Source organism: Thamnophis elegans, chromosome 1, assembly GCF_009769535.1.
Source record: "Thamnophis elegans isolate rThaEle1 chromosome 1, rThaEle1.pri, whole genome shotgun sequence".
In the NCBI taxonomy this organism is placed as follows: domain Eukaryota; kingdom Metazoa; phylum Chordata; class Lepidosauria; order Squamata; family Colubridae; genus Thamnophis; species Thamnophis elegans.
This window is the reverse complement of record NC_045541.1, coordinates 156,983,721-157,002,778: the sequence shown is the minus strand read 5'-3', so window position 1 is coordinate 157,002,778 and position 19,058 is coordinate 156,983,721. Positions and strand designations below refer to the sequence as shown.

General features: G+C 39.5%; 1 protein-coding gene across 1 annotated transcript in view; it reads left to right on the top strand.

Annotated features, from left to right (window-relative positions):
* LOC116519563 (solute carrier family 35 member F4-like) overlaps positions 1 to 19,058 on the top strand; it is a 164,051-nt gene that overhangs the window by 126,655 nt on the left and 18,338 nt on the right. Inside the window, 1 exon segment of the mRNA XM_032233514.1 lies at positions 10,657 to 10,845. Coding sequence (XP_032089405.1) covers positions 10,657 to 10,845 — 189 coding nt within the window.

Genomic DNA, 19,058 nt, shown 5'->3' with positions numbered 1-19,058 from the left:
CGAGAGTGGCACCGTTAGAACCTTTCAGTCTTTCCACATTAAATTCACCTAGATCAGACGGTAAATGCAATTTTATTTTCCTCCTGTGTTATCTTACCCAAAGAAAGGAATTAGCTGCCGTTCTGTTCTTCTCTCTCTCTCTCTCTCTTTCCATTTTTTCTTTTTGAGCCCATCTCTCCTTTGAAAGATGACCATTTGTAAAATGTTTGAAAATGTAACTAAAAGATTTTTTAAAAGATTGGAATTAACAGCCCCCTAATGTCTGGTTTTTACGGTGTATAAAAACTGTTTATGGGGAGGGGGAGGAAAGAGATTCAGCTGAGGGAGGAAAAGTTGGTTGCCTTTCATTGTTAGTTTGCAAAGTGCTAAACCAGCTCACCCAGTCTGCCTGTGTCATCCAATAGTATTTCAGTATAAAATCTTTCCATTTTTCTCTCTTTGAAATGCTGGATTGTGTCACGACAGTCTCCGAAGATTAGCTGCTTATTTGGAGGGTCGTAGTTTAAAATAGCATGAATGTGCAGGAGGCGGGGGGGGGGGGGGGGAACCAAGACGTCTTCCTTCAACAATACAGCAATCAATGACTTTAATGCGGTTCTAAATATGAAGGCAGGCAATTACTCAGGGAGGAGATTTCATCCTTCAGGTACTTTCTGTTCCACCTGTTTGCAGGGTGTGTCGTTGGTTATACATATTACTCCTCTCACTGCTCTTTTTACCACAGAGTTGCAGACTTCTCTGAAGGAGGAATGTCCTCCAATTCCAGCTACCCAGAGATCTGAGCAATTTTGACAGCAAGAGAGGCAGTCAAATATCACTTAAAGCAGTGTTGGTAATTACTGACGATGGGTTTGTCTTCATAGATGGCTTTTGGTATAGGATCAAGTTGGTATTGGTTTTTGCTCAGGGATCCATTTTCCCCTTTAAAGTTGCCTCCCTATCCGTGGCAAGGTCCCTTGACTGTAATTGCTACAACAGTGAGTACCAACTGCAATTTTCTAGAGAGCCTAAATATAAGATGACTTGGTGGATTTACATAAATGTAGTACAGAACTCATAATCCATGGGATTCCCTGGTGGCTGAAGTTAAAACTGATTTCCCAGAGGATGTGAAGTGGGGCTGAAAGCAAATATATCAAAGATGCTTGGATCAGGGAGGTCTGTATTCAAATTTAGTGAGAGAAGCTTATGTAAACTTTGTTTTTTAATGCTAACATTCAGGAAAGCAAAGAAAGTCTAGCACATAGGAAGGAACTTGAGCTAGTTCTTCACCAGGATAAACACATACATGCAGAATTATTTATCAAGCAGGGAACAAAGTTTTGCTAAAGTCCGGGAAGGTAAATATATAAATTTTGAGTCATCAGCACACAAGTAATCGTGATAATTAAAACCGAACTTGTTCACCAGCATTGGTGCCACAGAGTCCATTCAGGATACTTCCCGTTCAACTAGAAACAGAGTCTGGTTTACAGCATTGGTTTTATTATTTTTGGTGACAAGCACAACTCCTAGCTAGTTCATTTGTATGGCAAGCAATGATTTGCTGAAAGCAAAGAGATAACCGAGTAATCTGTATTGTTCATAGAAGGTGAAAAAAAGAAGCATAGTTCCAACATTCTTCCAGAATAATAATTATTGTAGGGGTTCCATGTTATGTTTGATTAAACAAATGAGCATCCTACTTACACTAGATATGAAAGGTTTCAGGTTCGTTTTGGTCTTGAGTTTTAAGATGGGGTTTGATTTTTAAAGTTCATGACGGTTGTGATTTAATTCTTCCTTCTTATGTTGCATTATTATATGGGGTCCTGCTTTATTTAAGGCCAGGACCACTTAGTAAATGCAGGCAGGGCCTTGCTTGCTGTGCTCCAATGGTTGTGATTTCTCAGAAGAGGGCACAAGCTTGGTCAGGACTTAGAAGAAGAAATAATAGCAATAGCACTAAACACATAGACTTATATACCACTTCACAGTGCTTTACAGCCCTCTCTAAGTGGTTTACAGAGGTCAGCATATTTCCCCCAATAATCTGGGTCCTCATTTTACCCACCTCGAAAAGATGGAAGGCTGAATCAACCTAAATAACTTTATTAGCTGAACCTTTTGGTCTGGTAACATTTGATAGCTTCCAAGTAAATGTTAAGACTTTTAAAGGATAAATGGCATTAAAAAATGTTAGACTTCTTAAATAGAGTAGTCTTAAAGTTGTTAAATAAATGGCCCTCATAGCATCTCTGCAATATAACCCAGATTGTGTAATGTAAAGATTTTATGTAGAAATAAAAAAAAACAGAAGCACAATTGTGTGCTGCAAGGATCCTCAGTCTTTTCTCCATTGAACTGTGCTGTTTTATGTCTGACTCTGCTAATTTCTTGGTCTGATGGGCAGACTAGCAAGAATTAGCACAGTGATGCCAGCAATTGCTTGCTAGATCAGACTTAGCCTATACTCATTTAGATGAGTGTACTGTTTCAACAGTGGTCATCCAGGCATCGGAGCAGGAGAAATAGAAAAAAAAAGTAAGGGCAGGCCATAAGGACAATAAACACAGCTGCATATCTTTTTCAACTGCACCCATAACTCAAGGAATTACTTGTCATAAAAAGAGTAATAGAATTGGATGGGACATTGGAGGTCTTCTGCTCAAACAGGAGACCATCTAAACTGATTCATGATTATCCTGTTAGGGTGGATCTTACGAAATTTGTTTAAAGACAAGTTGTACTGGAATCTGTGGCAAGGTAGGGGACTATAATACCAAGGACCACGGAAACTTCTTTTGCTTTTGCCATCAAAATCTGCAGGGAACTACAAAATACATTACTGTACAAATACACCAATGGTTAATTCGCAAAACAAAGGTCTTCTTTAAGTATGCAGCATCCAGAAAGGAGGGATGGATGGCAAGGCAGAAATGTGCTGACAGAAATGGGAGCTTTTTGGCCAAGAAGTCACCTTTAAATTGGGAAATGGTTTTTAACATCAGATAAATTTGAAAGACGCTGCATTTTGATGAAAGTACAGTAGAATCATAGTGCTGGAAATGGCCCTGTGTCAGGCCTGGAAGCCATCTTTTACATTGGTCTCCTGGTCCATTCCCCCTGTCTAGGCATTCTCTGGCTGTCTTGGAAAAAATGACTAACCAATCTTTGAAAACCGCTAGTGACAGAGCCCTTATATTTTCAGAAGGTAGCTATTCCACTACTGAATAATTCTCACAGTCATGAAATTATTTCTTATTTTGAATTTAGATCTCTCTTTGTAAAGCTTCTGTGTTTCTTTCCTACCCCTTAGCCTTCCCTTTTGTAGGTTAAACAATCACAACTTTAAAAACCATTATTTACAGATTTAACCTCCAAGCCCATTATCATCTGTTGTTGCTCTTGGCATTCTTCACAGTTCTTTAACATCCTTCTTGTGGACACAGTATTCCAGGTACAACTCAACCAAAATAGAACTATTACTTCCCATGATCTCAACATGAAATTTTTATTGACGCAGCCTACTGATTCAAAGGATTTTTTTTGGGAAGCTATAAGCACACTATTGGTTCATGCTTGACTTGTGCTGTACCAGGACAACCAACCATTCTCCTCAACATACGTAGCTTGATTATGTTCTGATTTAGAACTCAATGTGCTTGCCCTTTAGGAATTATTTTTCCAAGTACTTGACTCAAACTTATAATTAGTTAAAGTAGGGAGTAAAAAGGATCTAGAAAAAGACCATGAAAACTACTTACATACTGTTTCCAAGAAACTACATGAATTGTATGTTCATGAAGCAACTGGCACTAAGTCTAGGCAAAAAAGACCTTCTTTTCCCATTGTTGTATACACACACACTAGCTGAATACCCATCCTTAGTGATGAAATTATGCGATCAGGCAATGCAGGAGAAATCCGGTCACTCCTGTTCAATCTGTTGCTCAGTGGTGGTCGGTGATTGAAACACATAAGGGAATATCATTCCCACCACCTTGAGTTTGGAAGCAGTTCCATAGTGGGAAGGTGTAGACATTTGGTGAGGTACTGACGTTTAGTACTGTAAGGAGCTCTAGCTCGCTCCTGAATGAAGGAGTGGAATGTCTGCCAGCTTGAACTGAGGTAATGGAATGTGAGGCAACTGGCAGTTGGAACAGAGGCCTTTTCAGATGGGGAGAGGGAGTAGAATGTCTAAACTCCTTAGCATCAGAGTGTTTTAATATAAGGCAACTGGCAGTTGGAACAGAGTTCTTTGCAGGTGGGGAGGGGGGGAGGAGAACTCCTTAGCATCAGAGCATGTTAATTACTGTATAAAAATAGTAATGATCTGATGGTCATTTTGACAAATCCTTTCTTAGCGAGCACCTAGACGCCAAGAGGAACATATGTGCCAAATTTCAAGTTTGTAGGCTTTACGGTTCTGGAGATTTGTGATGATATGAGTAGTATTTGCCTTTAAATATATAAATATGTAGCCACAAAAAAGCCAGGCTCAAAATTCATCCAGTAAATTGAAACAGGGCAAAGACATTCTCTTTTACCGATAGTCCTTGACTTACAACAGTTCATTTAGTGACCATTCAAAGTTGCAATGGCACTGAAAAAAGAGACTTATGAAAATTTTTCACACTTACGGCCATCACAGCACCCCATAGTCACATGATTAAAATCAGATACATTGGTCAACTGGCATGTATTTATGATGGGTGCAGTGTCCCGAGGTCAGGTGATTCTCTTTGTGAGTTTCTGACAACAAAGTCATGGGGAGCCCATGAGGGGAAGCCCAAATTCACTTAACAGCCGACTTATGGACTACAATTAAGCTCAAATTTCTGTTGCTAAATGAGATAGTTCTTAAGTGGGTTTGCCACTAACTTAACAACTGCAGTGATTCACTTAACAAACTGTGGCAAGAAAGGTCATATAATGGAGCCAAACTCACTTAACAGCTGTCTTGGTTAACAACACTAATGTTGGGCTCAACTGCAGCTGTAAATTGAGGATTATCTGGTAGACACTTTGTGAAAGCTTCTCCGTCTGTCCATAGATTGGCTGCTTCAGTAGCTGAAATTTACACTCTACTATGCCATCATGTAGTTTGCTTGTTTATGGTTTTCCGAGTGGCATGAAACCAATCTATTTATGTTCTTCAGCAAAATGAGGTTAAGCAAATCAAGAGTTACCTGTTATAGCAGAAACCCCAGAGAATTTCAAGATGAATGGCTTAAGCAGAGAGAACATAACGTGTTTTTCATGCAGAAGCTCCCCCATTTCAACTGTTTGTGAACAATCAGGTAGCAAATTTGTCCATGTCAGTTTTCTATGCTCTGGTGGTGACTAAAAAAGTCACTGTCTTTCTGGCCTTGGTGACACTTTCATTGTCAGTACAAACTGCCAGGTGACTCCCAGAGGGCCCAGTGTAATAGAGGACATAGGACTAAGAAAAGTTAGAAAAATGTGCTGGAATATGGTAGTTTACCTTGATGGTGAGAGCACATCCCTGCAATGGGCTTAGAGATTAGAGTAGTTTGAAAGAGTTTTCTTGGGTTTTCTAGGAGCTATGATGAAATATTCATAACCACTTGCTCTTCAAACATGAAGGAAGAAGGTTGCTAGAGAAATCAGAATCTCTAAAGTAATGACAGTCTCCTAAGAGCAGTCCTGAGGCCCTTTGCTGTTTTGGACATAGAAGACAAGGCGGGGGGGATTGGCAACAGTTGTCCCTCGATTTGTAAACATCTAGGATTGTTCTGTATATGAAAGGAGGGGGAAGGAGCTACTACACAGCTCAGACAACTGGTTCAATGTCTGTTAATCTTGCATTTCCTCATTCCTTCCAGTTCCTCCTGAGTTGAATTCCCACAACACATATCACTATCTTTGCAATTCTCAGTGTAAATGCAAACTGTCTCTTTAATTATGGTGAACATTCTTTACAGATCAACTTTAAATTTGCCTTACTTGCTTTTGTTTTTTTAAAATGAAAGTAAGAAAAACCCAAGTTTCTTTAGAATTCACCTGTGTGGTCAGTTATGAATATATTTTGTTGCATCGGGAATTATGATGCGGAGGGTTTGCAATACACTCTTTACAGTGGCAAACAATGGCACACGCAATGCTCATACAACAGGACCGTTTTCTTAGTAGTAACTATTTATTCTAAAGATAAAGTCCCAGGAAGTGATTTTGCTATCATGTCTTCATTTTCCAGTCTAGCCTACTGAATAGCTGTTGTGTGTCTTGTGGTAATGAATTCCACAGGTTAATTACATGCTGTGTGAAGAACTGTTTCCTTATGTCTTTTCTAAATCTCCTCTTAATCAGCTTGTAGGCTATTATCTGGTAGTGTCCATCTAGAATGGAATAGAATTTGATTGGACACACAAGGAATTTGTCTTTGGTGCATATCATGCTCTCAGTGTACATAAAAATACAAGATACATTCATCAGGAATCATAAGGTGCAACACTTAATGATAGTCATAGGGTACAAATAAGCAACCAGGAAACAATCAATATCAATATAAATCATAAGGATAAGCAACAAAGTTACAGTCCTGCAGTCATAAATGGGAGGAGATGGGTGATAGGAATGATGAGAAGACTAATAGTAATAGTAATGCAGCCTTAGTTTGACAGTGGTGAGGGAATTATTTGTTTAGCAGAGTGATGGCCTTTGGGAGGAAAAACTGTTCTTGTGTCTAGTTGTCTTGGTGTGCGTGCCTATAGCATCGTTTTGAGGATAGGAGTTGAAACAATTTATGTCCCAGATGCGAGGGGTCTGTAAATATTTTCATGGCCCTCTACTGGACTCGTGAAGTGTACAGGTCCTCATCTAGCCATGTCCAATTCTATGTACCTTTTCAAGAACCATTTGTTCTCTATCTTCTATTTAAATTCCACCATCTTTTAGGATATTCATGGTAGAAAACATTGGTTTTCTCCTTTTAGTCTCACCATCACACTAACTTTACACCAGTCCTGTAAAGTGCATTATTCAAAGCCAGAGGTAGATAATTTTTTACATGTTGTGTTTCCTTTAATTTTTTTCAGCCTGCAGAGGCTGTCGGTGAGCCAAAATGTTCAACCTGTTTTTAGACTTATTTTTGGAAGTTTGGTACATTAACATACTGTAAAACAGATATGTGTATTGCTCTGGAAGCTTAGGGATATTTAAAAAAAAAACCTTACAATGTCAAAGGCAAAAATCCCACTCTTTCTTTTGAAAGAAAACTAGAACAAGGTGGTATTAAAACTCCGCAGCATTGCACTGCGAAAAATGCTAACTTGCTACCAAATTGCTGAAATGCAATCTAGAGATGTTTGGGAGAAATGCAAAATGAGGCTGGGGTATTGTGTGAGATCCAAGCACAGCTAAGCTACATTAAGCTATATTACCTAAAAAAACAATAGTGTTGAAGAGGAAGCAGCATTATTTTGAATTGCAGAGAGGTAGCTGTCTTAGTCTGTAGCAGGAAAAAAAAACATAAAATTTTCATAGTACATTAACAGCCCAAGATGTACGTAGGTTATAAACCTTTGTAGTCCAGATTCCAGTTTTATGACAGGCATGAGATCGTATGCCTTCAATGTACTCAGTATCTGAAAAATGAATGCTTTTGGTATCATTTTGGTGAGGATTTGCCTGGCAAGCATTTCCAATAATATTAGCTGGAAGAGGTAACTTTGGTTTTGCCATTCCCTTTTTAAAAATTAAAGCTTTTGAATGAAAAAAGGGAGATACTCACTAGTCTCTGTATGACTCTGCTTTCTCACTTTTTCTCCTTTTAGTCAGCCTTTACTAAGAATAGCTGTTTTTACCCTGTTTCTAAGTTAAGTAAGATTGAAAGATTTGCTCAGACTGGATAGAGCAGAATTAGTCAGAGGAGGAGTAATTTCTGTTTTGCTTTTCTACGGGACATACTGCAGATAGTCCTTGACTTATGACTACAATTAAGCTCAAATTTCTGTTGCTAAGTGAGATGGTTATTAAGTGGGTTTTGCCACATTTTACAACTTTTCTGGTTGACTTTCACAGTTGTTAAGTGAATTGCTGCAGTTGTTAAGTTAGTAACACAATTGTTAATAAATCTGGCTTCCCCATTGACTTTGCTTGTCAGAAGGTCTCCAAATGTGATTCTATGACCCCTGAACACTGCAACAATCATGAATAAAGCCAGTTGCCAAGTATCCAAATTTTGATCACATGACCACTGGGATCCTGCAAACAGTTGTAAGTGTGAAAATGGTCATAAGTCAATTGCATTGTAGCTTTGAATGGTCACTACATGAATGGTTGTAAGCTGAGGACTGCTTGCACTGTGGTCTTCAAACACTGAGAAGGAATAATGTGAACAAGGGATTCATACTATGAGAGGAGAGGGGAAGGTTATGTTTTTAGCCATCAGAAGTCAGGATTGAACTAGCATTAGGGAATACAACTAGATTTTAGTCCAAATTCATCATTTGCATTAAAAAGTTAGAATTCACTGAGTTAAGTGAAGTATTTTACCTGGCAGGAATAGCTGAATCCCAGCAATATGATTGTGACATTTGCCAACATCAAATATATGACTAGTATATACTATTACTACTGTGCTCTCTATTGGTCCTGTAACATCATGCCTTGGAACATGACAAACCCTTCTATAGAATGAGGCTTTCAATTTCAGTATGAAAGTGATTCTGATGGCCGTATCCAAATGAGCTAATCATTCATATAAGCCACAGCCTCAAAACATATTTGTTAAGATGAGAAGATGTAGCTATCTTCCTTGAAATAGGGAGATAGGTTGTCCTGTAACAATTCTCTAAGATATTTCATTTTTCAAGAGAAGAAAACAATCTGGTCATTTTCAGAGTGTAATCAGATCTTCACAGAAACTTCTATGAGACACTTTTACAACGTGGAACCGGGAAATACTATCTTCAAGATTACCATTATCAGGAAACTATAAGATACTCGTTAATTAAATCTCCATGGAATGCTGGCTCACAGTGTTTCATTAATTTAATTGATTATCATGATGCTGATCAAGGCCAGTGTGGTTCTGAGATATCGGCCTAAACATTTTTTTAAAAATTATCAATTGTTAGCAAATTAAAGATGTTGCAGCTGAAACCCAGGGGTGGTTTCAACCGGTTCGCGACAGTCCCCGCGAACCGGTGGTCGGCGAACCCAGAAGTAAGTAATTTCCGGGAACGGCGAAGGGCCCATCCGCCCGCCCGCGCTCCTTACTGGTCTTTGAAGGCTTCTGCGCTTCCATGCAGGCGCATGGCACATACAGCACCTGTGCGATTCTCCACGAGCAGCTGGAGCATCACGCAGGCGCTAAGACGCATGCGTGAACTGCGCATGTGCATGAGGACGCCACCGGCCCTGTTCCAACCAAACCGGTTGGAACGGGATTAGCAACCCACCACTGCTGAAACCCTAACTTCTACCATGGAATCCCTGCTACTAACCTTAACTGTGTGTGCCTCCACAATTGCTCACACATTTTTAAAAAAGCATATTGCATGTCTTGTGTTCCAAGACTGATTCCTGATACTGTCTATGGAGTTTCTTGGTCATCCAGGTCATGGTTGTCCCAAAGGTGCTTAGTCAAGAGGCAACTGGACTTTCTGGGTTTTCTCTTTGAAGAAAAACATTCCCTTCCCTTCTATTTCCCACCATCCAGTCAGAGCTTCTTGGATGAGAAGCAAAACGTCTAAAAAGAAAAACAAAGAAAGTCCACTTGCCTCTTGAAAAAGCACTTTTGAGATTCCTGCTACTGGTGGTCCTTGACATACCACAGTTCATTTAGAGACCATTCAAAGTTACAATGGAACTGAAAAAAATGTCTTATGGCCATTTATCATACTTACTGTTGCAGGCATTTTCCATGGTCATGTGATCAAACTTGGATGCTTGGCAACTGGCTCGTGTTTATGACGGTTGCAGTGATCTACAGTCATGTGATCACTTTTTGAGACCTTCCTGGCAAGCCAGGAACGAGGAAAGGAGGAAACCAGATTCACTTTACAATCATGTTAACCACTGCAGTGATTCACTTAACAACGGTGGCGAGAAAATTTGTAAAATAAGGCAAATTTCACTTAACAACTGTCTCACTTAGCAAGAGAAATTTTGTGGTCGTAAGGACCTGAGATTTTATTGCGAGGCTACTATGAAGATGGAGTAACTGCAGCTGTAAATACATCAGAAAACCTCATCTGAACATCCACTTGGAGTCTTAACTGCCACAGTGGAAAGAAATCAAGTCGGTTAGGATGATATACTTCTTTACCAGCTGTGCATGCGCAACACTCTATAATGCATGGACCGTCATGTATATAATAATTGCATGCATTTGTGGAATGCTCCTCTAATTGGTTCTTATCTACAGAAGCAAATAACACTGTTGCATCTGAGAACCCTTTTCTAATTCTTCCATTAACTTAACCATTTAACCGCATTTATAGACAGGCAGGAAAAAAAAATAATTTTTGGCTTTCCATTGCTCCAAAATGCATTTTCTTTCATCCAAGCAGCAAGTAGTTTATTTTTCAGTTGTACATAACTTTTAATGCTTCAAGATGTTTTTATAGAACAAATTGTGAGTCAGTTGCCCATCTCTTGCTTCTAGGAAGTTTACCCACCAAACTGATGCAAACTCTTTCTTCTCAGGTGCCTCCCGATCCTCTGTCGTCCGATGCAAGCCGGGAGCCAACTGCCCCAGCACGCAGACTGGCCTCCGCAGGCAGCATTCCCCTTTATCCGCTGCTGAAGATTCTGCTGCTCCCATTCTAGAGCTGCAGAGTCGGAGTCCTTCTGGATTTTGCCGGCACGGCAGAGGAGAGAGGCAGGACAGATCAGGTAGGCTAACAATAGACTTGTTCTGACCTAGGCTTCCCCAGAAGGTATGAAGCAGATTCCTGGTCCCAACAAAATTCCTTTTATTAAACTAATGTTAATTCCTCTCATTCATATTCACAAAGGCTTGGTAAACAATCTTTCAAAAGTGAAGTTATGACCACAGACCTTAGCTAGCTTGGAAGGCTGCTATGTAAATATTTTCCAAATGCAGTGCTGCTAAAGGACAAACTCGGCACAGAGTCTCTGAGATTCATGGACAGATCTTTACACTCCTGAAATGAACGAACAAATTGTTTCCTGCAAAAGCCCATTCCCTTTTTGCTTCTCTTTTATTTCCTATGGGAGGGGCCATTCACTGTCCACTGTGGCTTCACTCCCAAATCAACCCTGATTCCTCAGCTGTTCTTTGCTTCTGGCAGCTCTGCGCATGTGCCTCTGGGATCAGGTTCCAGTTGTTCCTCTGGCTCACTGCTGTTTAGCTCCGAAGGCAGCTGAGAACTGCCAGATGGCCTTGGCCCCATCTCTGCCTCCATGCAGAGCCCTCATCTGAGCCTTCCGCAGCGTCCAGGACTGTCCCATGTTCCTCCCCAACCTACTCACTGTCTGACTCTGCTGCCAGCTCTGCTGGCCACTGGCAGGCCACAACAAGACTTGAGTAAAATGAAAATGAAATTTAATGGGGGGGGAAAAGCAAGGTTTTACACTCAGGCAAATAAAGAAACCAACAATGAACGGTATAAGTACAGATTAGGTGAACCTTGGAGTCCTAGTAGATGAGCACTTAAAGAATGAGCCAACAGTATGTGGTGGCAACCCAATAAGCCAATACAACAATTGTATAGGGTTTTAGGTTGTTTTTTTTAGGGTTTTATTAACACTTATAGGCTGCCCTTTTCCCTGAGGGGACTCAGGGCGGCTTACCTAAAATCAAGGGAGGGATATACAAACAATAACACAGACAAACATAGAATAAAATAATGAGCAACATTCATTCATCATTCGGGTGGGGGCAATTATCTTTGTCCCCAGGCCTGACGGGCTAGCCAGGTCTTAGGGCTGTGCGGAAGGCCTGGACGGTGGTGAGGGTACGAATCTCCACGGGGAGATCGTTCCAAAGGGTCGAGCTACTACTGAGAAGGCTCCTCTCCTTGTAGTTGCCAGCCGCACTTGGCTGGCAAGATGGAACTCGGAGGAGGCCTAGTCTATGGCCTAGTATAAACGGAGGCATAGAATCACAAAACACGTGAAGTATTACTACCGATTATAAATCCTTAGTAAGACCACACCTGGAATACTGCATCCAGTTTTGGTCACAACATTACAAAAAAGAGTTTGAGACTTTGGAAAAAATGGAGAGAAGAGCAACTAAGGCGATTAAAGGCTTGGAGACTAAAACATAGGGAGAATGGTGGCAGGAATTGAGTATGTCTAGTCTCGAGAAAAGAGGGTTTAGGGTGACATGATACAATAATTCCGTATTTGAGGGGCTGTCCAAAGAGGAGGGGGTCAGCTTATTTTCCAAAGCACCAGAAGGCAAGAAAAGAAACACAATGGGTAGAAACTAATCGAGGAAAGAAGCAACCTGAAATTAAGGAAAACCTTCCCTAACAGTGAGGACAATTAATCAGTGGAACAGCTTGCTTTCAGAAGTTGCAGGTGCTTCACCACTGGAGTTTTTAAAGAGAAGATTGGACAGCCAGTTGTCTGAAATGGTATAGGGTCTGAGCAGGGGGTTGGACTAGAAAACCTCCAAGATCCCTTCCAGCTCTATTCTGATTGATTGTATCACAACTCCATTTGTGTCTTGGGTGCAAACTTCCTGTGCCCTACTAAATAAATGGTTTCTTGAATTGTCTACTTTGCCCAGAGTTTCTATGCTGGCATTTTATAGACAAGAACTAATGGGCAAAAGGGGTGTGCACTATGTGACCTTGCACAGATGTTTGTAGCAAATTAGTTGCACAAAGAATATCCAGCAGGATGAAACCTCTCCAGGATAAAACATTAATTCCACACCATCATTATGGCAAGAGGCACATTAGAATCAAACAGATCAACTAAAAAGATATTGGACAACTAATTGTCTGAAATGGTATAGGGTTTCCTGCCTGAACAGTGGGTTGGATTAGAAGACCTCCAAGGTCAGTTTGTTCTGTTCTCTTCTCTTCTCTCTCTTCTCTACCTCCAGACTAACCTTGATTCTACCACACAACACTAATTTTATCTATCTTGGTCATGATGGGAAGAGGAAGAATAGGATGGAGGAGAAGGCTTTTCTTTGATCCTAGTGAAAGATCAGTCTTAAATCACCAGGAATCTGTATGTCAGAGAAGGAAGATTTCCCCCTCAAATATAGCTTTCCCCATTGTTGACTTTGGCTTAAAAAACATAATGATCAGAGAGAAAGCTGTAGAAATGTGATTCCTTTGCCGTGTCACTCTCTTATCTCATGATTCCTCTTTTGCTAATCTCTGAATTTATTTTGACTGACTAAGAGCAGCCACAAAAAAATGCAAATGTATTATTTTTTTCCCATGTCTTTCAATTTGCAGAGTAAAAAACATGATGAGGATAATGTACAAAATGCTACAATGAAAGTATTAAGATAAATACAGTTATATTATTAAAAATAATATATCCAAAAGATATAGATTAAAATATCGATATATTTCAATTATTAATATCCCATACAGATTGAAAAGCTATTCAGCGGACCGTCAGAATATCACTGTAACTGTTGCAAGGTCTGGATAAGAATATATTATTGTGAATTGGGCATTGTTATGAAGAAATTGGTAGAAATGTGTGATTGCTGGAATTTGGATACAATGTAGTAGCCATTGTGTTATCTGTCTATCTAGACCAGCAGTGTCAAACTCAATTTCATTGAGGGCTGCATCAGGGTTGTGTTTGACCTTGGGGCGGGTGGAGGTGGGGGCGTGCCATAATGGGAATGGCCAACTCAACGTCACTGGTGTTGGGGGCGTCTGTAGTGGCCCAAGCGCTCTGCCAGCAAAACGGAGTTCGAGAGGGCCTGGCAGAGTCATCATGTTCCCAGACAGCCCCGCAGGCCCGATCTAAGCACCCATGGGCCGCATCCAGCCTCTGGGCCTTCAGTTTGACATCCCTGATCTAGACACTAGGATTTGAAAACAATTTGATGGAACATAATCAATTAATAATCAATGTTATTTATTGAACATCTGCCAGTGCTGGAATGCTTAGTAGGATGGTTACATGTAGAAATGTCTAGAACAATATGCTGCTTCCTTGAAATTGACAAAAAAACATTGTTTGTGTGTTTATTTAATTTATAAGCTGCCCAAAGCGACTCTTAAAAGTGTTCCCCAGTTGCAAACTCTGCCCCTTCCATTTTTGCATTTGTGTGATATCACACAAAAGGGGCAGAGATCTCTCCACCTCTGGTTGCATCCTCTATCATTTGGGGAGGGGAGGCAAATGATATTTGGCGTTCAGATTTGTATTTTGAAAAAGAAACAAGTTGCTTTCCTTTCCAGTAACAGAGGGCTGCATACTGACAATTACTGTTTTCTCTGATTGGCACTGAGTCTCCAGGATCTCAGATAGATGGACAGTGGATTTCCACAACACTTCTGATTGATTGTTTTCCAGCAGACTTCCTTGGAGCCGAACCTTGGAACATCTGCATACAAAGTCTGCACCATTGGCTTTCTTAAGGTGCAACAGTGCCCTCTCTGTGCAGGTTTTATTGCACAGTTGATTTGTATGCGTAGTTGTAATGGAAGTAGTAGCAGCATGCAGGAACCAGCCCCAAACACAAAGGTTGAAGCATAAATTGAATTTATTTTTACTGACAAAGAAATAAAGAGAGACTAGTATAGATCTATTTCAAGCTATTTAGCTCTCATCAGCTAGTCATAAGCCTTTCTGGGATTCGGACCCAGGCTACTTGCATATTAGGTAGATGTATTAACCTCTAAACCACGGGCTCTCCTCGCTTTGTCGGCTATACCAGGGGAAAGATTAAGTGTTTTTTTCAAGTGAGACCGGTCTATCAGGGCAACCTTGTCTGCCCAATTATGGGATGGATCCTATTTCTTCCACTTTCACCTTTCAGCCCCAATCCAGGAGTCTTTGCAGGCAGTCACTTTTGCGACAAACTATTTTTGTGTTGAATCTATGGTACCAACAAAGAAAGAAAGGGAGAACTAATATAGATATATTTCAAGCTATTAAGAGGTTAAGGGTATGACTAGCTGATGAGAGCTAAATAGCTTGAAATAGATCTATAGTAGTCTCCCTTTATTTCTCTGTCGGTAAACATAAATTCAACACAAACATAGTTTGTCGCGAAAGCAACTGCATGTGAAGGCACCTGGATTGGGGCTGAAAAGTGAAAGAGGAAGCAGCATGATCCACCCATAATTGGGTACACCCGGTTACCCTGATAGACTGGTTTCACTGGAAAAAACATTCATGTTTTGAAATGTTCCTTTGTAAACTAATTATTACAACCAATCCTAATCAAAAACTTAACAATTGCAGAAAACTAAATCGTTTCTCATTCTTTTAGTAATTAGCTAGTCAAGTAGCTGTTTAGGAATTTTTTTGTGCATGCACAGAACATAAATTCATTAGACTGGAGTGAAGAAGTTGACGATCAAGATAACAAAACAAATCCAATTAGTCAAGGAAGATAGGGAAAAAGAAAGCAATGCTCTAAAAATAAAGAGATCATAAAGACCTTAATAAGTTTTCAGCCTAAAGGAAGTCAGACAGCTGGGAAATGGAATCTTGTTTCCCATATTTGGGATAGCTCAGAACCAGACAAAGAGGAGGGTACCCATGAAAATAGTATTTTAATTTTAAAAATTTAATGTCTGGTAAATTAATCCTTTGCTTTGTGGAATGATCAGAAAGCAAACAATTTGTCATGAGCTATGAGAAGAAAATTAATCTAAATTTCAGTGTTTGCTGGCACCCAGGTTTTTCTGATGGAAGAACTCTTCCCCTTTATCTATGTACCAGTCAATTATTTATTTATTAAATGTATATGGCTGCTCATCACATAAGTATGACTCTGGGCAGCGAGAGGACAAAACCAGAATTAAAAACACAAATAACATAAAAATAGCAGCCAGGAACACTCTCAGCATGTCACATTTAATATAGCCAAGAAATGGGCTCAATACAATAACAGAGCTCTAAGCTTATGACAAAGCCAAGTTTTTAATGAGTGGAGAAGGCCAGTAGTGTTGGGGCAACTCTGATCTCGGAGAGGGTGATGTACCAAAGGGCAGGTGCCAAGGCAGAAAAGGCCCTCCTCCTGGGTCCTGCCAATGTTATTATCTTGCAGATGGGACCTAGAGCATGCCTCTCCTGCGGGATTTAATGGGGTTGCTTTTACTGTTTATACAAGGTTACAGATACAAAATTCCTTTGTAGTTGAATGGTCCTAAGTAATTTATTGTAGCAATCTCTAAATATATACCATTATACTATGTCACTGTGCTCATTTATCTTCTTCTATTCTGTCCCAATTCTTCTTTTCTGCTCCCTATCCCTCTATCTCTTTCTCTCGTTTTGCTTCCCCACTCTCTCCATTCTCTCTCTCCTTTCTCTATTCCTTTCTCTCTTTCTCTCTCCCCCTTCTTCTGTCTCTCTCTTCTCTCTGTCTTGGTCACCATCACTCTCTCTTCTCTCTCTTTGTCTCTTTTCTTTCTCTCTCTCTTTCTCTCTCTCTTTCTGTCCCCACTCTCCTTTTCTCTCTCTCTCCCCTCTCTTCTCTCTCTCTCTTTCTCCCCCCTCTCCCTCTGTCTCTCTCTCTTTCTTTCTCCCTCTCTCTTTTTCTTTTCTCTTCCCTCTCTTTCTTTCTCTCTCCCCTCTTTCTCTCTTTCTTTCTCTCTCTCACCCTCTCTCTTTCTCTCTCTCTTTCTCTTTATGCCTCTCTGCCCCCCCTCTCTTTATCTTCTAGAGACAGGGGAGGTGAAAAATGGGCTATTTTAACCCATTTTGATCTCCTGGGGTGTCTGTGCACCCTTTTTACCACCCACCTCCAGAAGCATTCTGCAGGCCAAAACCATGCAAAAACAGCTAGGTTTTTTGGCTAAAATGGGCTGTTTGCCCATTTTTTCACCTGCTGGGGCATCTGTGTGTCCCATTTTCATCCCCCCACCCCCAGAAGCATTCTGCAGGCCAAAAACAGGCAAAACAGTGTTTTTGGTCTCTGCAAGCCAAAATTGTTGGCCTTACCTTTCAGTTCCAGCTTGCTTGGCTGCGGATTGTAAGTCCTGCGCCCAGCCAAAGGGTGGGCGTGGCAATGTGGTCCTGCATGGGCCGGATTAATGACTTCAGCAGCCCGCAGGCCATAACTTGAGGACCCATGTACTATACCTTCTTAACAATTGGAATAACCTCAGCAGCTACTGACCTTTCTCCTTGGTTTGCTATTCCTTCTTTGCTTCTACTTGTCATGTAGTATCCTTTTTGCAATTGTAAGGAAGAGTATTATTGAAAAGGCAACCAGTGTGAGGTGCTGAGTATGGCAAGTTTATCCACCTTGGAAGAATGGAAAGGTGAGTCAAACTTGAGCCGGTTAGAATCGAACTGCTGGCAATTGGCAGAATTAGCCTACAATACTGCATTCTAACAACTGTGTTGCTACAGCTCTTATTCAGGAAAGATGGACATCAGCATAGGGTGTCTTATTTAAGGGCCCACTAAATATAAGAATTGACTTCATAGATGGAAGCAGAGAAGAGAAATAGTTGCTGCAAACTGTGATATCAAAAGATGCATTCAAGGTATGAAGTTCTCCCCCTCCACCCAAAAAGATTCATATCAATTCTGTGCCCCTTTTTGTGATAATATGGAAAACTTGTATGAAGGCTGCTCAGATACTAGTGATGTGAAAATCCCATAAATGTGATATGATGTTCCTCTAGTCTATCAACATTTACAAGACTACCTAATTCCTTCTCTTCTTTTTTTTTTAAAAAGATTTTTTTTATTTTTGGTTAAACAGACAAACACAACACAATAAAATAAAATAAAATCATTTTTCGTTACATATTGTAGAAGTGTGTCGATTGGTTACAAATAACTTTCGTGCATCTCTTCCACAGTCATTACTTATAATTCATATCACATTGTATATTTTAAATCAAAAATCTTTATATATCTTACTATCAACATCCCACAATTCTCATTTGATTATACTTGTTTTAACGTCCTTTTGCTTAAAATAATCCAAAATTGAAAAACACAACCACATAATGACATTTCATTAATTATTTCAAATATCATCCATAACATTACACCTTTATAACATGTTCAAATAAGAATTAATTATGATTGATAACAAAATTTCTAATTCTCTTTTCCAAGTCGCTGTTTACTATTTGTATCCAATACCTTTATTGAGCCAGTGCTATATATATTGTTAATTATATCCCTTGTCATTTCATTGTTATTATTATTGTTATTTATTAATAGAAATTCATTTGCTAATTATATCAGGTTTCCTCTCTTCAAACCAGCACATGTGTGCACCTGTTATTATTATCAATTATTTATTTAACATATCACTCTAAAGATTACTAAATTACTAATCACTAATCATATTGTAGGGGTGTGTCGATTGGTTACAAATAACTTTCATGCATCTCTTCCACAGTCATTGCTTATAATTCAAATCAATTATGTATTTAAATAAAAAATCTTTATATATCTTACTATAAACATACCATGCTTCTCATTTGACTGTGGTTGTTTTAACATCCTTTTACATGAAATAGTCCAAAATTAACAAATACAAGCGCATAGTAGCATTTCATTAATTATTTCTAATGTCATCTAATAACATTACCCCTTTATAGCATGTTCTAAGTAAAAATTAATTATGTTTGATAACAAGGTTTCTGATCCTCCTTTCCAAATCGCTGTTTACAATTTATCCTTTGTCATTTCATTGTTATTGTTATAGATATTATTTATTAACAAAAATTCATTTGCTAATTATATCAAAGTTCCTCTCATCAAACCAACACATGTATGTACCTATTATCCTTATCAATTATATTTAACATAGCACTCTAGAAATTACTAAATTACTAATCACTAATTACTAAAATTAACTAATTTTTTATTATCAATTTTCATATATCAGCCTGTATCCTTCCAGTAATAATACAGTCTTATTTCTTTGTCATTTTTGGAATTGATCTTCTATT